General features: G+C 51.4%; 1 protein-coding gene across 1 annotated transcript; it reads left to right on the top strand.

Moving 5' to 3' along the window:
* The first annotated feature begins 272 nt into the window (after positions 1-272).
* LOC112900524 lies at positions 273-815 on the top strand. The gene has a single exon (XM_025969380.1). The coding sequence runs from the start codon at positions 273-275 to the stop codon at positions 813-815; it is 543 nt and encodes a 180-aa protein (XP_025825165.1).
* Positions 816-23354: the final 22539 nt, after the last annotated feature.

Below are 23354 nucleotides of genomic sequence, written 5' to 3'. Positions count from 1 at the left end.
CTCCAAGCCCCATTCCTAGCACGGTTCCGGCCTGCGTCGAACCTCACTAGGTACTCGGGCAAGGGCAGCAGATGCTCCGCAAGATCCATGGAGGCATCTGCAGCCACTACGCGGTGCTGAGATCACTGGTTGGGAAAACCTTCCGACAGGGCTTTTATTGCGACAGCGGTTGTGGATGCACAACACATCATGCGCACCTGCGAAGGGTGCTAGTACTACGCGTGGCAGACCCACTTGCCTGTGTAGGAGCACTGTACCAAACTATCCCGATCATGTGGCCATTCGCGGTCTGGGGGCTGGACATGGTTGGGCCATTCTGGAAAGCACTCGGGGGCTACGACCACCTCCTCGTTGCGGTGGACAAGTTCTCCAAGTGGATCAAGGTGAAGCCGATCGCCCAGAACCACTCCGAAGACGCAGTAGAGTTCTTTCTCGACATTGTCTACTGCTTCGGGGTCCTAAACTGCATCATGACCGACAACTGGACACAGTTCACCAGGAAGAAATTCCTGCTACAACGATTACCACATCCGGGTCGATTGAGCCTCAATCGCGCACCCCCGAACCAACGAGCAAGTCGAGCATGCCAATGGCATGGTCCTGCAGGGCCTAAAGCCGCGCATCTTCAACCGCCTCTACAAGTTCACAGGGTGCTGGGCCGGAGAGTTGCCGGCGGTACTGTGGAGCCTGCACACGAGCCTAAACCGATCCACCGGGTTCACTCCCTTCTTCATGGTGTATGGCATGAGGCTGTGCTCCCGACCGACCTCGACTACGGCGCGCCGAGGGTGCAGGCGTACGACGAGAACAGGTAGGTGGAGTCACTCCAGGATGCCCTCGACCAGCTCGAGGAGGCGCGTGATGTGGCACTCATGCGATCTGCCAAGTACCAGCAAACCCTTCGCCGGTACGACAGTAGGAACGTGCGGGGTTGGGCGTTCAAGGTGGGAGACGTGGTCGGGCATTCAAGGTGGGAGACATTGTGCTCCAACACGTGCAATTGATGAAGGTGTTGTCAGTCGAAACCCACCGGCGAGCAGCGACACGCAACACGAGGAGCCGGAAGGCTTCCGGGACTGCTGGTGGGTCCCGGTCCCTTGGTCAACGGCCCAGAAGTCCGGCACACACCCTGGCTTGATGAAGTGCTAGGCGTGCCACCTGACCTATACCTGATCAGGAAGGTGTAAAATTCGTTCATTAGCTATCTTCCTGCATGCACAGCCATATCAAATATTAGTCCAAGCCGTGATCGGCTCTTACAGCGACCCCGAGATCAGCTAAAGAAGCCGACGGAGTCACTGTACTAGATCGGACCTGTCTTCGTACCAAGTTAGACCTTCGGGTACCTTTCAGAATCGGCTACAAGAAGCCGATTGCCACGTTTAACAGATCGGATGTACTAATATGTGAATGTTTTATATGAATCCGATAGAAAGGATAAAAGCATGCTTTGTAATTGCCAAGCTAATCCAATTTGCGGCGGTAAAAGCTTTCGCCGTATGACCGGAACATCCTACGCGTGGTTAAGCCTAACGAACATGAAAGATAACAATACGCTAACCCGAAGAGAGGCCTAAAAACCAACTAACAAGTCGATTCCCGGAACAATCCCTCATTAGGTTACCATAAGGCACCAAACATGCAACGGAACATTTAACCCGTTTGAAGGGCCTAATCATACGGATGTTAAACCAATTCCTTGTAACACAAAAACTACCATAACAGATTAGATCTACTAAGCAGTAACAGAGCAATGCGCTACCCTTGCACCTGAGATCACGTACAAGAGCAGCTAAACGATTACGAACAACAAGCAGAATATGGATTTACTATTCAAAACCAATGCAGTATCATAATCGTTTAAGATAACTAGTGTTACTCGCCATAAAAAACGCTTCAGTACGAGAAACACAAAGATAAACAGATAAACGCAACGCTGCTCCGATCATGCAGAACATGATCGGAGCAGCGTGTCGATTACCTGGAGAAAGCCCTTGGGGAAGGGGTGGCGATGCGCCGAGAGTTTATTGTGAATGTTTGATTGATTGTTTTATTGAATCTCACGATATATATTTATAGTCCGAAGACTTGATCTTTTCTAACTAACCCTAGCTGATTACGATACAATCTCTAACTTACTATATTTAAACTATCCTTAGATACACGGCCATCTTGGCCCTTAACATGTTCGCACAGAAGCCGATTTGCAGACTGTTACCATGCTTTCCTTCAGCCCATGATGCTCTCGGCCCATCCTTTGGTCCAGTCAAATTATGGCGATAACACATGCCCCCTGGTTTTGGCAATGATAATTCCGAAACCATCGCCTCTTCGACTTCTAAGATTTGCACATGCCGCTCCTAATGCCATCGGATGCGACCCCTCAGCTTCTAGGGCCTGTAGGCAGGCGCTGCCTCTCAATGCCATCGGGCGCGACCCTTCGACTTCTCCTTCGCGAATCGCAATAGCACTGCTTCGCCTTCCATCTCCGCCTTTATAAACCGGCATCAGCGGATTTACTTCTATCCATCTTCTTTCTCCGCACATTAACCGCACCAGCATATTCGGCATCCCCCAACAATGGCTTCCTCTTCCTCTGCCTCGTCCAAATCCTCTTCTTCCATAATTTCCATCACCTCTCTTGACTTCGAAACCTCCAGAGAAGCAACGCCGGAGTTCGATCCAATAGCTTCTTACGAGGCTCTCGCTCCTCTGCATTGGGACGCAGAGGAGTGTGACTTCAGCACTTGGTCAGAGGATGATGAGTCCTTGACCGACGATGAAGACCTCCAAATTCTCCTTCATGGGGGTCTGGACGAAGGCGACGACGACTCCTGGGATGATGACTTCTTCTCTTCCTTGGAAGAAGATGCCCAAGACACTTCCACCGATAACGACTCGACAACAGGAGGGTTCCTGCGCGGTGGTTCATCGACTTCAGAGGACGACGGGGACGCCAGCGATGATACCAGTCATAGCAGCGATGGCGGGAACAGCAGCAACACCGGCGGCAGCGATGGCGACAGCAATGACGACTCCAGCGCGTCCCCACCGTACAAGCACCGCAAGTCCTTAGGGACCCACTGGTGGTAATTCATAGGATCTCCCGCCATTGTGCGCAGAGCCGGTAGATCGGCTTCTTTTGTAATAATTTCTTGTAAATGAATCCTTCTATTTCAGCAAGCAAGTGTCCGTAAATCCAATCTCCTAAAGTCTGATGGCATCGCATCGGCCTTTCTCCTTGAATTGCCCGATCCAATCCCAGGCTTTTCTTATACTAAATCTCAAGAACTCGAGTGCCCTTTAGATAATCTCACCAATAACAAGAGTATTCTGCCAGAATCCATCCGTATCTAGCCGTGTGCCAATGCGATTTGTCCAACTCTTCCTGATTTAAGTCGCGCTACAGAATCCATTATTGCCGACCTTGGTAAGATACCTGCAATCGACTTCTTTGCTTATTATTGAAGTCCAGGACTTGTAGTGCCTGATTATTGCTTCTAAAGTCGATGGCTTGACATCGGCTGTTCAATCTCTAGTTCTAGGCGCGGACCTGCACTATTCTATCTTTACAGATCTGGCTTGTTCATCATATTCCACCTTACAGCCTGATACATTGCATCGGCTTCTAAAGTACCCGATAAATGCTGACTTGTAGCCTGATATACCACGAGGTACCCGATCAGACCAACTTGAGGTGCCACAAAGTACTCGACTATATCCACTTGTAGCCCGATGTATCACATCGGCTTCCCTCACAAATACCCTGATTGGGTTGATCCATAGCCTGATGCATTACAACAGCTTCATCACTCGTCTTCCCACATGCTCGGGAAATATTTCTTGAGATGTTGGCCATTGACGGCTACCGGAAATTTTACTCCATCCAATTCTTCAAGCATGTATGCATTCCCTGGCAGAGCTTGATCAACTTTATAAGGCCCATGCCAATTCGGAGACCATTTACCATATGCCGCATCCTTAGTCCCCAATGGTAACACTGCTTCCCACACTAAATCCCGAACTTGGAATTCCTTCGGTTTAACCTTCTTGTTGTACGCGCGGGCTACCTTGGCCTTATTTTCCTTGATCTTTTCCAGCGACCAAAGCCTGAGTTCCGTAATGTCTTCCATATTGTCGCTCATTAGTGCTGCATATTCTTCAGCAGTCAACTCATTCTGAAACTCTATCCGTCTTGAATCGGCCGTAATTTCCCATGACAATACGGCCTCCTGCCCATATACTAAATGATATGGTGAAGTTCTTGTTGCCCCATGGCATGAAACACGATAAGCCCATAACACTTCTGATAATACTTCATGCCAACGCCGTGGGTGTTCATCAATCTTCCTTTTGATCAACTTGATCAGGCTCTGATTAGACACTTCGGCTTGTCCGTTTGCTTGAGCGTAGTACGGAGATGACCTGATTAATTTAATCCCCATGGCGGCGGCGAACTTTTTGAATTCATCAGATATAAACATTGACCCTCCATCTGTTGTAATGGTCTGAGGGATCCCAAACCTATGAATAACGTGTTCTTTGACGAAATTGAGGACGTCCCTCGATGTTACTGACTTCATAGGCACAACCTCTACCCATTTGGTGAAATAATCTGTGATGGCCAAAATAAACTGATGGCCTTTACTTGATGGAGAATTAATCTTACCAATCATGTCCATGCCCCAGCCCCTGAACGGCCAAGGTTTGATGATAGGGTTCATTACTGACGCTGGTACTATTTGTATCTTTCCAAACCTCTGATAGGCCTGGCATCCTTTATAATACTTGAAGCAATCTTCCAGCATATCAAGCCAATAATATCCCGAGTGCCTGATCAACCACTTCATCTTGTGGGCTGATTGATGAGTACCACACGTACCTTCATGGACTTCATGTAAAAGCCGATTGGACTCAATCGGCCCCAAGCACTTACCTTCCAGAGTCCTGTAGAACAAGTCGTCCCCTATCAGGACGTACTTCATGGCTCTGTAACGTATCTTCTTAGGTGCCCCCCGAGCCGGATCCTTCAAGTAATTGAAGATATCGGCTCTCCAATCCCCCTGATCCAGCAGGTTTATTGGAAAATTGGCTCCATCCGCCGTGTCCTTGTAACCTGAAGCCATCTGAGCAAGATCGTTGGCCTCAGAATTTTGTACCCTTGGTATCCAGTAGAAATTTATATATCTAAACTGGGCCATTAGCTCCTGGCATTGTCTCCATAAGGGAAACAACAACTCGCTCTCACATTGGTATATCTCCGTGAGCTGAGAGATGACTAGTTTTGAATCCCCAAAAACTTCTACTGCTTCTGCTCCAGCTTCGAGAAGTAACTCCATACCTTTGTGCACCGCTTCATACTCGGCTAGATTATTGGTGCAAGGTGTTGGCAATTTGATTGAAAAGGAATATGTTGCCCCCCGAGGCGAGACGAGCAAGATACCTATGCAAGAACCATCTCCACAGACCGACCCATCAAAATACATTGCCCATGCGCGGATGGAAAGCGCCGCTATGTCTGAGCTGGTCCTTTCTGCAACGAGGTCAGCCAGCGCCAGCCCCTTGACTGCTTTTGCAGGCTGGTACCGGATATCAAATTCTGACAGAGCGAACATCCATTTACCGAGTTGGCCTTTCAACACCGGGGCCAACAACATATGCTTGATAACATCTGATTTGCAGATGACAATTGTCTCGGCAAAAAGTAGGATGTGGCGGAGCTTCGTACAGGTAAAGAATAGACAAAGGCATAGTTTCTCAATTTCAGGGTACCTTGTCTCTGCATCTAGCATCCTCCTGCTGAGATAAAAAATAACTCTCTCCTTGCCACCCTGCACTTGTATGATGACCGAAGCAATGGAAGTGTCACCCACTGACAGATAAACATAAAATGGCTTACCCTGCTGGGGTGGGACTAACACAGGCGGCTTGGATAAATATTCTTTGATGTCTTCAAACGCCTGTTGTTGCTCTGCCCCCCAGCGGAACGCATCATTGGCTTTAATTTTCACCAACTCCATGAATGGCTCGATTCTTCCTGACAGATTGGAAATGAATCTCCTAACAAAGTTTATCTTACCAATGAGTTGTTGGAGCTCCTTCTTTGTAGTAGGTGGCACCATCGTTTTTACGGCTTCTTGACTTTTTAGGCCGATCTCAATTCCCCGTTCATGAACCAGAAAACCCAGGAACTGACCGGCCGATACACCAAAGGCACACTTCTTAGGATTCATTCTAAGCCCGAATTTCCTAGTTCATTCCAGAACTCGCTGTAGATCTCCTAAATGCCCTTTAGCCGATGCATTGATCAACGTTTCCGCAACTGGCATCGGGTACTCATCCCTTGGTGTTGCTCTGTTGAGGTCTCTGAAGTCTACGTAGACCCGCCACCGGCCGTCCTTCGTCTGTACAGGCACAATACTGGAAATCCATTCAGCATACCTGCATGGCCTGATGAAGCCTGCTACTATCATTTTTTCGACTTCTATCTTGACCTCTTCTAGTACTTCGGCCTTCATTTGCCGTGCTCGTTGCTGGAACGACCGAAATCCTAGCTTAAGAGGGAGTCGATGCTCAACAATACTTCTATCCAACCCGGGCATCTCTGTGTAATCCCAGGCAAAATAGTCCGTATATTCTTTCAGCAGTAGTATTATCGCCTCTCGCAACTCTGGATTTAACTTCTTGCTGATAAATGTTGGCCGTGGCTTATCCCTAGGACCAATATCGACTTCTTCTAGCTCATCAACCGATGTAAATCCATATCCTAGTTTCCTTCATCCATCAAGTCGACACTGCAAATAAACGATGAATATGATGTAAAAGGATTCGGCCGATTGCAGGGATCGGCCGACTTGTTCTTTTCATTAACTTGTGCCACTTTACAATCAACACATGGCCGGCTGCTCGAGCGGGCCTCTTTATGAAGTGTATAATAATATAACATGGATGACAAAAACAACTCGATTATTATTTTTTGGGGCTGATCGCAGGGATCGGCCTCTCCTGTTTCTTTGGTGCAAACTAGCTTTGGCACCCCATTGACTACTCTGTAAGGCCAGTGGATAAGACTAGCCTCACCCCATTTTTTGTAGCTTCCACGCAGTCGCAGCCCTCCAAGCTAATCCCTGAGATTGGCTCCTGGTCCTCCGCGTCCCAGACACTCATGGCGGCATGTGAAACTTCAACAGAATCATCTGCGTGGACTACTTCTACTTTATCTCCATCCCATTGAATCAGACACTGGTGCATCATAGAAGGGATACAGCAGTTGGCATGGATCCAATCTCTCCCAAGCAGAACGGTGTATGAGCCCTTGCTGTTGACCACAAAAAATAATGTGGGGATGGTTTTACCTCCTACCATCAAATCCACGCTGAGGACTACTTGCGCCTCTGAAGTTTGTCCGTTGAAGTCACTTAGCGTGATGTTGGTTTTGATCAAGTCCCCAACAGAATGCCCCAACTTGCGCAGCACTGAATACGGCATTATATTAACCGCTGCTCCTGTATCGACTAGCATCTTGCTGACAGGCTGGCCATTTATGTACCCCTTGAGATATAAAGCCTTCAGGTGCCTATAATTCTTCTCTCGGGGCTTCTCAAATATGACTGGCCGTGGCCCCAAATCAAGCTGAGCTACGGGCACCTCCTCGTGACTTGGTGCATGAAACTCTGCAGGGAGAACAAATACCATGTGTGCGTCAGCCGATGTCTTCACATCGGCTTTCGACTTCTTGGGTTGCCATACCTTCTTGGAAGAACTGGTCTCTGCCTTTTGGGGGCGGTGAACTTTCTCCGCCAAATCCGGCCGCGCCTTCCTTAGTGTTTCTAAGTATTGGGCCTCGGCTTCCTCCAGGCTGCGCAGCCGCTGCACCCTCCGCTTCTGGGACCGGTTGAGCCCATCAGGGCACCAGCGTGGTCGGTGATACTTGTCCTCCTCATCTTCTGAATTTCCCACTGTATGTGTCGACTTGTCTTGTTCATGGCGGGGTTGCCCTGGTCCCAAACGCTGAAAAACTGAGGCGCTTCTTGTATCTTACTTCTGAGAATTGCACTCTGGGCAATCCTCAAGGGTAGGTAGCCTTTTCATACCAGAATCCCAATAGTATTTGAAGAACGGGCAATGCCAATGATCTTGTGTATCCTCTCGCTTCCTGAGGCATTTCCCAGTGCGTCACTCGTACTCTTCTTCTTCAGTCTCGCGTTGGAGACGCTGTTGATACTGATACTAGTATTTTCTCAGAAGATGAGAGAAAACCGGTCGTTGATTCCTGACGTGCCTGACCTGTTCTTCGGTGATATAGTCTTTTTCTTCTTTTTGGGGCCGATCGCGGGAATTGGCCTCTTGTCTCCTTGTAAGTTGTCGTGATGCATGCTCTGCCATGTTAATACCGAGCGTAAAATCCAGCTATCGACGCATTGATCGGTCGTACCCTTCCACCATATTTATGTTTGGGAACGGTTGAGTATCGACCTTCATGGCATACTGTCCCAAAATTAACCGGCCTTGCTCAATAGCCGATTGTATCTGTCGCGGGAGTTCCTTGCAGTCGCCGGTACCGTGGGTGAAAGAGTTATGCCACTTGCAGTATGACCTCCCCTGGAGCTCCTGGGCTGTTGGGATCTTGAAACCTTCACGGAACTTCAACTGCTTCTCCTTCAGGAGTAAGTCGAATATCTGTTCGACTTTGCTCACGTCAAAATCAAATCCTTTTAAAGGACCCTGTTGTTTCACCCACTTGCAGGACACGGGCTTTGCCCCCCGTGCCCACTCCACAACTGCGATCTCTTGGTCATCCTCAGAGTCTTCGAAGTCTTTAGCGTCAACCATTACTACTTGACGTTTGAACTTGTCTTGGTATAATTCTAGGTGACGCTGCTCGTATACTGTCATCTTTTGTACCAGATGTGCTAAAGAGTTGAACTCCAGCAGGAAAACCAGATTTCTGACCGGTTTTACCAATCCCAAAGATGCCAATTCAACTACCTCCTTCTCTAAAATTCAAATCGAGTAGCATCGATTCTTGACTTCCCTGAAACGCTGGATGTACTCTGCCACTGTTTCTCCCCGCTTCTAGCGGACCTGTGCCAAATCAGCAATCCCAGCTTCTGCAGCTTCTTAATGATATTGTATATGGAACTGTTCCTCTAGCTGCTTCTAAGTGCGGATAGAATCAGGACCCAGTGATGCGTACCATCCAAAAGCCAGCCCTGTGAGATACTGCGAGAAAAACCTCACCCGCAATGGATCCGACACCGAAATCATCCCCAGCTGCGCTAGATATCGGCTCACATGCTCTATGGAGCTGGATCCTTCTGCTCCGCTGAACTTGGTGAACTCAGGTAGCTGATACTTGGGCGGCAGAGGAATCAGGTCGTAGTCACTTGGATACGGCTTTGTGTAGCTGATCGCTCACCTTCTTGGGAGAATGCCAAATTGATCTCTCAAAATGGCACTGATTTGATCCACTGTATGAACTCCTGGGGCCAAGTGCATACCTTCATGACTCGTGAAGCGTCCTCCCATCAGGGAAGACTTAAAAGTGTCACTTTATCAGTCCCAGGAGGCTGATAACACTTTTATTACATCAGATGGTACATCACCGTACAACTCTACGCGGTAATGGGCAGTGAAGCGCCACTATCGCGAGGATTACAACCAGAACCCACACGACTACACTGGCTACGAACAAAGGATCATCAGAGTCTTGCGCCATGCGGAGCTCCAACGGTGACCTCACCCACAGGCAAGACTGGGTGCAGGACGGAACCCTACTCGTCGTTCTCGGGGATGTAGTCGGGATCCTCCACTGTAGAGTAAAAACGGGGTGAGTACAAACGTACTCAGCAAGTCCAATCACACCCACGGGGGGGGGGGTTATAACAGAATTAGATGCACAGGATAATCCAAGGATAAAGTTACGGTTCTTTTGCGGAAACACAATTATATGCAAAGGTTCGTTTTAAAAGCATTTTTCAAAACAAGTTTTCAAGTGTCTAAGAACGCACAATGTCGATCCTCACGGATCCAAGTTTCAAGCCGCTACCGGACTCCCCGTCCGTCGTAGCACACCGCATCATTGCCGGATACTTTTCAAACAACTCACACTAGTTCAACCATTTCCTAGAGAGAAACACTAGTTATGTGACCACACCGTAACTTGCCCAGTACCGTGGGCACGGCTATTCGAATAGATTTTAACTCTGCAGAGGTGTGCAACTTTACCCACAGGCGGGGTACCACAGCACGATCACCTTAGTGCCGGTGCAGATCCCATCGAAGCCCTTACCCACCGTAGCTAGACCTGACTAGCCACCACGGGATCTATCAAGGGGTCATTCGACCTAACACCGAGGTTTAACCGGGGCATAAGTCACACAGAGCTTATCCCGTCTCCTTGATCACCCGTTGCTCCCAGCTCTCCTGGTGGCTATCAGACTAACTAGTGGGGTTAGGCCAAGCCGTTGCCCATACAACGGTCAAGTGGTTCGCACGACAGGAAGCTAGGTGAGATGTCACAACAACTCGGTCCTTAGGGGTGACAGGACGGACATCTCCCTTCCTCGCTCAACCACACAGGTACGAGCACACCAACGGCAATTCACACAGAAATGCCATCCATCCCGTCTAACTCGTCTTTCAAAACCACCTTGTATCCCTTCCCACACACACACGTTTTCTTTATAAAATCAGGTGATCAAGGTAGGGTTATCTCAAACAAGGGTGGCTATCCTACCATGTTTTCAGCACGCAAAACCATGCAATTTTATAAAACAGGCCACTGGGTTGTGTTTATAAAAACTAGGACAGAAACATGCATCAAAGGGCGGAATTGAACTTGCCATCGTCAAACCCTTGCGGAAAGTCCTGATCGGAGCACTGTCCTTCGGGTTCGGGGTCGCAGTACTGGTCCTCAGTTGCTTGGTCGCGGTCGGGAACCTCGTCGTTCACTCCGTGTCCTACGACGCAAACAAACAGACACACAATCAAGCGAAAGAACTAAAAGCTTTTACCGATAGGCTTGAATCGGAAATAATTTAGTTACGGGGTTAGGGGCAATATCTCTGGGTGGTTTCTTAATGGCATGGCTAAAACTATACTAGAAAGGGCGTGGTAAAGTTTCGGGTCAATCGGAGGTCGTTTCGCACATAAAATGACGCGCTAAAGGTGGTTTCAGGGCTTAAACGGGGGTCCAGGGGCTTGCTCGTAAACTTTCTAGAAACAGAAGGGCCTTTTCGTAAATCTTGGAAATATAGGAGGCATAACAAAAAGTGCGAGGGATCTACTTGAAATTAAATTTATATCACGGGGGGGTCTAGTTTTGGAAATAGCAAAAGGAATAGGTTCTTTTCGCAAAGGTGTCAAAGGGTGGAGGGGGCTTTTAACTAAATAGAGGAGAAGGGAGGGGGTTTTGGGCAAAACTGCCCTTCTTCTTCCTCCCCTCACCACGTGAAACAGAGGAGGGATGGGGAGGCTCGGCCGGCCCCAAATCCGGCGGCCCTAGGGCCTAATCGGCTCGGGCGCATGGGGGAAAAGGGAGAGGGGAGCGAGGGGATCCCGTTCCTACCCTCTCCTTGGGCGGGGGCGGCGCGTAGCGGCGGGCCGGCGTGGGGCAGGCGGCGGCGGCCGTGCGGCTCGGGTGGCGGCGGTCCGGGCGCGGGAGAGGAGGCAGGCAGGGGCGGCACAGCTTGTGGAGGGGCGGGGGCTGCGGCCGGGCCTATTTATAGGCGGCCGGCGGTAGGGGGAAGGCGGTGGCCGGCGGGCGGCTCCTCGGGCGGCCATTAATGGCGCCCGGGGCTCAGTCGTGCACGTGGGGGGGTCGGGCGGCGGTGTGCGGCACAGAGGGGGGGGGGCGCGAGCGGCGAGGCGGCACAGGGGAGGCGCGGGCGGCAAGGCGGGGCGCGGCAGCGGCACAGCGGCGGGGGGGGCGCGGCGAGGCCGGGGCGCCAGCGGCGGTGGCGTGCGCGAGTGCGCGTGCGCGTGGAGCGCGTGCGCGCGCGGTCCGGCGGCGCGGCCGTGTACGGCGGCGTGCGCGCACAGGAGCAGGTGGCGTGCGTGCGGTGGCGTGCAGGTGGCCGGTGCGGCAGTGGGGCTCGGGAGCAGGGGAACAGGGAGGAAGAAAGGAGAAGGGAGGAGGAAAGGAAAAAGGAAAAGGGAAAAGAAGAAAAAGAATAGGAAAAAGAGAGAAAGAGGGAGAGAAAAAGAATGGGGAGAAAAGAAAGGGAAGGAAAAGACGCGCGCGCCGGCGGAATTCACGGCGGCGACCGCGCGGCGGAACTCGCGGCGGTGACCGCGGCCGGTCGGCCATGCGCGCGCGGCGCTTGCGCGCGGAACGAGGAAAAGATGGCGTGAATTCGGTTGGATTCGGTTGCCGGTTTCGGGTCTCGGGAAGGTTAGGGTTTCGAGGGGGTTAAGGATTTCGGCGAAACGAAGAATTTAGCGTGAAAACTTCGGGCGAAAATTTTCAGGGTGTTACAAACCTACCCCACTTAAATGAATCTCGTCCTCGAGATTCGGCTGGCTCCTAAATAGATGGGGAAATTCTTTCTTTAGAGCCTCTTCGCGTTCCCAGGTGGCTTCCTCTTCTCCGTGTCTGCTCCATTGAACTCTACATATCCGTACCTCGGAGTTTCGTGTCCTCCTTGTGACAGTGTCCAGGATTTTGACCGGTACTTCCTGGTATCGCAGATCCGGCTGTAGATCGATCGTTTCCGCAGGCACATGTTCTCCCTCGGGTACTCTTAAACACCTCCTTAATTGCGAGACATGAAATACTGGGTGTATATCTGACATTTCTTCTGGTAATTGCAATCGATATGCTACGGCTCCGACTTTCTTTAGGACTTGATACGGCCCTATGTATCGAGGGGCCAATTTTCCTTGCACTTGAAATCTTCGTGTCCCCCGAATGGGTGAGACTTTGAGATAAACAAATTCTCCCGGATCGAAACTTATTTCTCGCCTTCTCTTATCTGCGTAGCTCTTTTGTCGGGATTGAGCTGCTTTCAATTTCTCGCGGATCTCCGCTACTTTTTCTTCTGCCTCTTTTATAAGTGCGGGCCCTACTAGCGCACGTTCTCCAACTTCCGACCACATTAAGGGAGTTTTGCACTTTCTCCCATAGAGAGCTTCGAATGGCGACATGCCCAGGCTGGCTTGGTAACTATTGTTGTACGAGAATTCTGCATAGGGCAGACTCTGTTCCCAATCATTTCCATAGGTCAGGACACATGCTCTCAGCATATCTTCCATGATCTGATTCACCCTCTCGGTTTGACCATCCGTCTGTGGGTGGTATGCGGAGCTAAAATCTAACTTAGTGCCCATGGCTTTATGTAGGCTTTTCCAAAACCTGGATGTAAATTGGGTCCCTCTATCCGAGACGATTCTGCTGGGCACTCCATGTAACTTCACTACATTTTCCACGTAAAGTTTTGCCAGTTTTTCTCCGCCATAAGTGGTCCTTACGGGTATGAAATGTGCCGTTTTAGTGAGTCGATCCACAATTACCCATATGGAATCGTGTCCCTTCTGTGTCCGGGGTAGTCCCACTACAAAGTCCATTCCTATCTCATCCCACTTCCACACCGGAATAGGCAAGGGTTGCAATAATCCCGCCGGTTTCTGATGCTCGGCCTTGATCCTTTGGCAAGTGTCACAATGAGCCACGAATCTTGCAATATCCGCCTTCATTCCGTTCCACCAATATTTTTGCTTTATGTCCATATACATTTTGGTGGATCCCGGGTGGATAGAGTAGGCCGAGTTATGGGCTTCGTCCATGATCAATTGCCGGAAATCTCCATTCTGGGGTACACAAATTCTATCCTCGTACCATAATGTTCCCTTATCATCTACTCTGAAGCCCGGCGCTTTGTTTTCTCCAGTTTGTTTGCAGATCTTCATTAACTCTTGATCCGAGCTTTGAGCCTCTCTAATTCTATCCTCTAGGGTTGATTGAACGCTCAGCACATGGCTCGAACCTCGAGGAACAATGTGCACATTTAATCGTGCCATTTCCTCGCGCAGGTTATCATCCTTGGGTCCATAAGTCTTCCGGCTCAGGGCATCGGCCACCACATTCGCTTTTCCGGGGTGGTAATGGATTTCCAAATTATAGTCCTTGACTAGCTCTAACCACCTTCTTTGTCTTAGGTTCAAATCTGACTGGGTGAAAATATACTTCAGACTCTTATGGTCAGTGTAAATCTCACACTTATTCCCAATCAAGTAATGCCTCCAAATTTTGAGGGCATGCACTACGGCTGCTAATTCCAAGTCATGGGTCGGATAATTCTGCTCGTGAGTCCTGAGTTGGCGGGAGGCATAAGCAACGACTTTCCCGTCTTGCATCAGCACACATCCTAATCCTTGTCGGGACGCGTCACAGTAAATGACAAAATCCCGATGAATGTCCGGTAGGGTCAGCACTGGGGCGGTTGTCAACCTTTGTTTCAATTCTTGAAAACTTCTTTCACAACCTTCCGTCCAGGCGAACTTCTTCTCCTTCTTAAGAAGTTCCGTCATGGGTCGGGCTATCTTGGAAAATCCCTCGATAAATCTCCGATAGTACCCGGCTAACCCAAGGAAGCTCCTGATTTCACTAACGTTAGTTGGTCGCTGCCAGTTGGAGACTGCCTCGACCTTCTCTGGGTCCACGGCTACGCCTTCCGCGGTTAGGATGTGCCCAAGGAAAGCTACTCTCTCCAGCCAGAATTCGCACTTGCTGAACTTGGCATATAGCCTATGTGTCCTTAGCTTTTCCAATACTACCCGCAGGTGTTGCTCATGCTCCTGAATACTCTTGGAGTAGATAAGTATGTCGTCGATAAAGACTACAACAAACTTATCTAGCTCGTCCATGAATATCTTATTCATGAGGTTCGTAAAATAGGCAGGGGCATTGGTCAGTCCAAAGGACATTACGGTGAACTCAAACTGCCCGTAGCGGGTGACGAAAGCTGTTTTAGGGATGTCACTTTCTCTAATCTTGAGCTGGAAGTACCCTGACCTTAAATCGATCTTGGAAAAGTACTTGGCTCCCTTTAGCTGATCGAACAGGTCATCAATCCTGGGAAGAGGGTACTTGTTCTTAATGGTAACCTCATTCAGTGCTCGGTAGTCTACACACATCCTCATACTCCCATCTTTCTTTTTGACAAACAGGACTGGGGCTCCCCAAGGCGACGAGCTTGGTCTGATGAAACCAATCCGTTGCAGTTCTTCTAGTTGCTTCTTTAATTCCGTCAATTCAGAGGCCGCCATCCTATAGGGTCTCTTGGCTATCGGAGAGGTTCCGGGAATAAGGTCTATGACGAATTCTATATCCCTGTCCGGCGGCATACCGGGAAGCTCTTCAGGAAATACATCTGGGTATTCGTTTACTACCGGAACTCCTTCTAAGGGCTTGGCTTCCATACTAAATACCATTGGGTCATATTTACTATCCCGGGTATGGCAGATCACTTGTACTCCTTCAGGGTTTGTTAGGTGTACCACTTTGTCAGTACATCCTATGAGACCATTGTGTCGGCTTAACCAATCCATTCCAAGGATTACGTCTATTCCCCCAGACTTGAGTACTACCAAGTCTGCTAGAAAGTCTACCCCACTTAAATTGATCCTTACCCGGGGACAACCTAATTGACAATTGATGTCGCCTCCAGGCGTCCGGGTTAATAGGGGTGTATTTAGTAGTACTGTGGGTATTTTGTGTTTTCCCACAAAGCTTCAGGATATGAACGAGTGCGATGCTCCAGAATCAAATAATACTGTTGCTAGGGCTGAGTTGACTAGGTACTCACCGAGCACTACGCCCTGAGCTTCTTGAGCCTCCTGCGCATCGATGTGATTGACGCGGGCTCGTCCAAAGGATTGCTGGGGCTGCTTTGTCTGCTGGCTGTTGTCGTTGTTGCGGACAGGCACTCGGTTGGCACCGGTCAGGGCTGGTCTGGGTCCATTCACCGAGTTGGAGAAGGCTGATGTGGCCGGCTTGTTCTTGGCATAAGGGCAATTGGCAATATAATGCCCTATCTCACGGCAGTTGAAGCAGGCCCTAACATTGTTGTTGTCGGGGGTGACCTGGCTTGTATTGCTCTGCGGGGCCCTCGTGGTATTCTGGCTCCTGGGCGGGGCCTGTGGTCCTGTCACTTGCGACTGAGTCCTATACTGCATCGGGGCCTGAGATCTTGGTGTAGTGTAGTTGGAGTTTCTCGGCTTTTGGAAGCGGTCCTGCTGGCGGGCCTTGCTTTCCAGAAATTTGCGTTTGTTGTCCTTCCTTTCTTTCTTCAGCCTTGGCCCTTTCCGTAAGGATGGCCTTGTTCATCAGAGTGTTGAAGTCAGGGTAGATCTGAGGGGTGAGCAGGGTCCGGAGTTCTGGGCTTAGTCCTTTCTTAAACATATCCTGTTTCTTGTCGTCGTCATTCACTTCCTCTGGTGCATAACGGGCTAACTCAATGAACCGGTGGGTGTACTCTTCCACCGTCATGCTTCCTTGTTGTAGTGCGCGAAATTCATCCGCCTTGCACTTCATGGTGGCCGAAGGGATGTGGTAGCGGCGGAACTCCCTTACAAATTCTCCCCAGGTGATGGTAGAGGCATCTTCGGCTGCGGCACAATAGTTTTCCCACCAGGATAACGCTGTTCCGGTGAGTTGGTGGGCTGCCAGAAGGACTTTATCCCGGTCCTGGCATTCGAATGGTTCGAGCTTCCTCTGGATTACTCGCAACCAGTCGTCAGCATCCAACGGGTTGCAGGATCCGGCGAAGGTTGGTGGCTTGGTCCTTAGAAAGGCCGTCAGCTTATCGTTCATATTCTGCCCTCGCGGTTGCCGGTTCATGAGGGCGTTTGCCAGAGTCTCCAGTATGAGGGTCTGGTTATGGATGATTTGTGCCAGGTCCCCGAGGGGTGGGGGTGGTGGTAGTTGTTCTCCTTCTTGACTTCCCCCTCGGTTCTGGCTTACTTCTTGCTCTCCTTGGGGAAGATCTTGTTCGACGGGGTGTGCTCCGACACTAGCGGCTACGGGGTTCCGGCCACGGGAGGCCCTCGCGACGTTCCGGGGGGTCACCTGTTGATTGGGTAAATCGAGGTTACGATTTTGTGATGGTTAAGGTGTTTAATTTGTATATATAAGGCAGAATCTACCTTCTGCCGACATCCATATAAATAAGCAGCACACAACACACCAGCACACGACATCACAAGCAACAAGCACCACTATTATATTAAGCAGGGAGGGTACAACTTAGGGGTACGACTAAGTCTCGTGCTACTCGGCCAGGGTCTTGCGAAAGGGCACGTCTTAAACAGAAAGGCTGGGAAGGCATCACTGGGATGGCGTCGGTCACTCTACTTGCGTGGTGTGTCTTCTTCCGGGGCGGACAGGGTGAGAGGTTCTCGTTCGCCGTTTTCTGGGTTCCCATCGGTCAGGGGTTGCATCGCAGCATCCCCTTCGTCGGCGGTAGCAAAGCTGTCAGGGTTCTCGGGTGGGGCTCGTGCGCTCCTGAAGAGTGATCCCCACCCTATGACGGGCGTCCCGAGTAAAACGTGGTCTTCCCCTATCGCCGGGACTGGTGTTCCACTTTGGGTCCAATCTTGCATACGCCGGTCTCGGGCCTGCCTGAGGCTCTCTTGGGCGACTGCTTCGCTACTGACCGCGGCTGCGGCTCTCGCCTCGGCATGGGCGGCTCGGATCTGCTGTATCCTCACCGCGAGCTCTGCTTGCTCGGCTCGGTGAGTCTGCTCCCTCAGAAGGTTGGCTTGCTCGTCAAAGAGTTGGTCCAGGGCGGCTAGGTAAGTAGCCACTTGGTACAGGGGGCCTTCTTCGTGGCGACGCCGCTCCAGGTTTCTCATGCGCGCTTCCCAGACTGGGGTTCTGATGGCCGGCGGAAAGAACTTCGCTGGTGTAGGGGCGAGGTGTTCTTCAAAAATCCGGCACAAGTAACGGAGTGCTTTTCTGATGGCCAAGGGGTAGGTGTCTTGGTGTCTAAACCCTGTGGCGGTCGCCCGCCAGGGCTGGATGTCGGGGTAGCGGTTGCTCCTGGCGATGACCAGGATCACCCTGCAGCGGAGGGTACCATGGTGTTCGTACTCTCGGCTGTAGTACCTTGGGCGCTCCGTAACGCCAAGGTTCTCCAGGGTGTTGATCAAGAGGCTGGGGAATCCAGGTGCAGCTTGGCAATCGCCCTGGGTCCATCCTTCCTCAGCCATCTGAAACAGAAGTAGGGTAAACAACATGGTACAGGTGCAAAAGCGAGTAGATGATATTTATTATTACAACAAGGGTGGTACAGTTTTCATGGATACGTGGTCATTAAGGTGGGGTTTTTGCTAGGGGTGCTAATCCTATCATGGGGATTCTTCCTCAGTCCTGATAGAGCGCTTCTTTATTGGAAGGAACCGATCCATCTCATTTTCGGTCTGAGTACCCTTGTCCCAATGGGTCTCCATGGGTTCTTCTTCTTCTTCTTCGATCCACCCGCCTATCCCGTTGCGGTTCTCATATTCTTGCATCTGGGCTTGGAGGGCGGCTAAGGAATACTCGGCGGTTGCAGCTCTTGTCCGTTGTTCCTCCAGCTCCTGGGTTATCTTTTCAATCCCCTGGATTAGCTTCTTCAGTTGTGCCGACTGTTCGCGGCAGAGTGCATCCAAGCCAGTGAGGTAGATGGACAGGTGGGAGACCGTGTCCTCCAGGTCTTCTTCTTCTCGTCCAAGTCCCCTCATTCGGGCAATCCAAGTGCGTCCACTCCTTTCAGCGGGTGGGAAAAATCCCATAGGAGTCCGCTGAAGATGGTGCCTGTAGAGCACACGCAGCCGTCGCAGGGCTTTGCGGGCGGCTTTTCGATAGGTGTCGGGGAAACGGAAACCAGTGGTGGAGATGAACCAAGGGTCCACATCCGGGTAGCGGGTGCTTTTCTCCACAAAAAGCATTGTGTCACATCGAAGGGTGCCTCCGGCGATGTACTCACGGTAGGCATACTCCGGTGGTTCCATAACCCCGACGCGTTCCAGGCTGAGCAATAGCAACTTGGGGAGGCCGGGCTCTGCGTGGCAGACTCCGCTAACCCATCCATTGCCAGCCATCTGGAACAAGGCAAAGACCAGTGGTGAGTGATTGTGCAGAAAGTTTCTAAACCGGGACAGTTCTAGGGCCTAAAAAGTGGTCTCGCTCCTAGGGTCACGTCCTACGGCCAGCCTACGGCTCTGATACCACCTGAAGCGTCCTCCCATCAGGGAAGACTTAAAAGTGTCACTTTATCAGTCCCAGGAGGCTGATAACACTTTTATTACATCAGATGGTACATCACCGTACAACTCTACGCGGTAATGGGCAGTGAAGCGCCACTATCGCGAGGATTACAACCAGAACCCACACGACTACACTGGCTACGAACAAAGGATCATCAGAGTCTTGCGCCATGCGGAGCTCCAACGGTGACCTCACCCACAGGCAAGACTGGGTGCAGGACGGAACCCTACTCGTCGTTCTCGGGGATGTAGTCGGGATCCTCCACTGTAGAGTAAAAACGGGGTGAGTACAAACGTACTCAGCAAGTCCAATCACACCCACGGGGGGGGGGGGGGGGGGGGGGTTATAACAGAATTAGATGCACAGGATAATCCAAGGATAAAGTTACGGTTCTTTTGCGGAAACACAATTATATGCAAAGGTTCGTTTTAAAAGCATTTTTCAAAACAAGTTTTCAAGTGTCTAAGAACGCACAATGTCGATCCTCACGGATCCAAGTTTCAAGCCGCTACCGGACTCCCCGTCCGTCGTAGCACACCGCATCATTGCCGGATACTTTTCAAACAACTCACACTAGTTCAACCATTTCCTAGAGAGAAACACTAGTTATGTGACCACACCGTAACTTGCCCAGTACCGTGGGCACGGCTATTCGAATAGATTTTAACTCTGCAGAGGTGTGCAACTTTACCCACAGGCGGGGTACCACAGCACGATCACCTTAGTGCCGGTGCAGATCCCATCGAAGCCCTTACCCACCGTAGCTAGACCTGACTAGCCACCACGGGATCTATCAAGGGGTCATTCGACCTAACACCGAGGTTTAACCGGGGCATAAGTCACACAGAGCTTATCCCGTCTCCTTGATCACCCGTTGCTCCCAGCTCTCCTGGTGGCTATCAGACTAACTAGTGGGGTTAGGCCAAGCCGTTGCCCATACAACGGTCAAGTGGTTCGCACGACAGGAAGCTAGGTGAGATGTCACAACAACTCGGTCCTTAGGGGTGACAGGACGGACATCTCCCTTCCTCGCTCAACCACATAGGTACGAGCACACCAACGGCAATTCACACAGAAATGCCATCCATCCCGTCTAACTCGTCTTTCAAAACCACCTTGTATCCCTTCCCACACACACACGTTTTCTTTATAAAATCAGGTGATCAAGGTAGGGTTATCTCAAACAAGGGTGGCTATCCTACCATGTTTTCAGCACGCAAAACCATGCAATTTTATAAAACAGGCCACTGGGTTGTGTTTATAAAAACTAGGACAGAAACATGCATCAAAGGGCGGAATTGAACTTGCCATCGTCAAACCCTTGCGGAAAGTCCTGATCGGAGCACTGTCCTTCGGGTTCGGGGTCGCAGTACTGGTCCTCAGTTGCTTGGTCGCGGTCGGGAACCTCGTCGTTCACTCCGTGTCCTACGACGCAAACAAACAGACACACAATCAAGCGAAAGAACTAAAAGCTTTTACCGATAGGCTTGAATCGGAAATAATTTAGTTACGGGGTTAGGGGCAATATCTCTGGGTGGTTTCTTAATGGCATGGCTAAAACTATACTAGAAAGGGCGTGGTAAAGTTTCGGGTCAATCGGAGGTCGTTTCGCACATAAAATGACGCGCTAAAGGTGGTTTCAGGGCTTAAACGGGGGTCCAGGGGCTTGCTCGTAAACTTTCTAGAAACAGAAGGGCCTTTTCGTAAATCTTGGAAATATAGGAGGCATAACAAAAAGTGCGAGGGATCTACTTGAAATTAAATTTATATCACGGGGGGGTCTAGTTTTGGAAATAGCAAAAGGAATAGGTTCTTTTCGCAAAGGTGTCAAAGGGTGGAGGGGGCTTTTAACTAAATAGAGGAGAAGGGAGGGGGTTTTGGGCAAAACTGCCCTTCTTCTTCCTCCCCTCACCACGTGAAACAGAGGAGGGATGGGGAGGCTCGGCCGGCCCCAAATCCGGCGGCCCTAGGGCCTAATCGGCTCGGGCGCATGGGGGAAAAGGGAGAGGGGAGCGAGGGGATCCCGTTCCTACCCTCTCCTTGGGCGGGGGCGGCGCGTAGCGGCGGGCCGGCGTGGGGCAGGCGGCGGCGGCCGTGCGGCTCGGGTGGCGGCGGTCCGGGCGCGGGAGAGGAGGCAGGTAGGGGCGGCACAGCTTGTGGAGGGGCGGGGGCTGCGGCCGGGCCTATTTATAGGCGGCCGGCGGTAGGGGGAAGGCGGTGGCCGGCGGGCGGCTCCTCGGGCGGCCATTAATGGCGCCCGGGGCTCAGTCGTGCACGTGGGGGGTCGGGCGGCGGTGTGCGGCACAGAGGGGGGGGGCGCGAGCGGCGAGGCGGCACAGGGGAGGCGCGGGCGGCAAGGCGGGGCGCGGCAGCGGCACAGCGGCGGGGGGGGGCGCGGCGAGGCCGGGGCGCCAACGGCGGTGGCGTGCGCGAGTGCGCGTGCGCGTGGAGCGCGTGCGCGCGCGGTCCGGCGGCGCGGCCGTGTACGGCGGCGTGCGCGCACAGGAGCAGGTGGCGTGCGTGCGGTGGCGTGCAGGTGGCCGGTGCGGCAGTGGGGCTCGGGAGCAGGGGAACAGGGAGGAAGAAAGGAGAAGGGAGGAGGAAAGGAAAAAGGAAAAGGGAAAAGAAGAAAAAGAATAGGAAAAAGAGAGAAAGAGGGAGAGAAAAAGAATGGGGAGAAAAGAAAGGGAAGGAAAAGACGCGCGCGCCGGCGGAATTCACGGCGGCGACCGCGCGGCGGAACTCGCGGCGGTGACCGCGGCCGGTCGGCCATGCGCGCGCGGCGCTTGCGCGCGGAACGAGGAAAAGATGGCGTGAATGCGGTTGGATTCGGTTGCCGGTTTCGGGTCTCGGGAAGGTTAGGGTTTCGAGGGGGTTAAGGATTTCGGCGAAACGAAGAATTTAGCGTGAAAACTTCGGGCGAAAATTTTCAGGGTGTTACAACTCGGCCCTGTTGCATAAGTAGCCAACCATGCCTGTTTGTCGGCATCGACTGCAAATGTTCCTCTAGTTGCTCTCTGTGTGGGTTGCGCCGGGTTACCACCATCTGGTATATACGCACAAACATATCCATGCGGTACCTCCTTGGGTGGTTCACTGAAGAATTGGTGATCAACAGCGTCACCTCCCACCTTGTATATGACATATGCTGGAGAGTTCTGTTGCTCTGGGGCGGCAAATGCGTAAGGCACTGGTGGTCTGGACTGAGAAGGCAACTCCCCTTTGTGACTCCCTAAAGCAGGTCCTGTTGGAGAGTACTGGTGTTTCATAATTTCCTGCACCACGCGCACTGCAACGCGCTCAAGGGTGTTCACCAAACTCTCAGAATGTCGATGTAATGAGTGAGCCACCATGTAGTTGACTTCCTGGCGGAGAGCTCGCGTACGTTCTTCTGTAGGAGTAGACAGATCCACTTCGTCGAGTGCCCCTTCAGATGAAAATCCCTTCCATCTGATGCCGTGGTGATGAGTTCTTTCAAACGAGCCGATAAGATCGGCCTCAAAAGCAGCTTTTATTTCATTATACCTCTGCTTGTGCTCATCGGAAAACTCCTCAAAAGTAATCGGGTTCTCGTCCGGCATCTCGACAATGGAAGTCGATGAAGCCGAAGAAGATGCTGCAGCCGATTGCAGTCGATGTAGTCGAAGGAAGTAATCGATGTAGTCGATGAAGTAGTCAATGATGTTGATGTAGTCAAGAAGTAGTCGATGATGTTGTGTTGGTCAATGAAGTAGTCGATGATGTTGTATCTTGTAGTCGATGAAGTAGTCCCACTGGGCGTGCTAGAATGTGTTGTCGGTCGAAACCCACCAGCGAGCAGCGACAGGCAACACGAGGAGCCGGGAGGCTTCCGGGACTGCTGGTGGGTCCCGGTCCCTCGGTCAACGGCCCAGAAGTCCGGCACACGCCCTGGCTTGATGAAGTGCTAGGCGTGCCACCTGACCTATACCTGATCAGGAAGGTGTAGAAGTCGTTCGTCAGCTATCTTCCTGCATGCACAGCCATATCAAACATTAGTCCGAGCTGTGATCGGCTCTTACAGCGACCCCGAGATCAGCTAAAGAAGCTGATGGAGTCACTGTACTAGATCGGACCTGTCTTCGTA

This window comes from Panicum hallii, chromosome 7, assembly GCF_002211085.1.
Source record: "Panicum hallii strain FIL2 chromosome 7, PHallii_v3.1, whole genome shotgun sequence".
Taxonomy (NCBI): Eukaryota; Viridiplantae; Streptophyta; class Magnoliopsida; order Poales; family Poaceae; genus Panicum; species Panicum hallii.
This window is presented reverse-complemented; position numbering and strand designations above follow the sequence as displayed.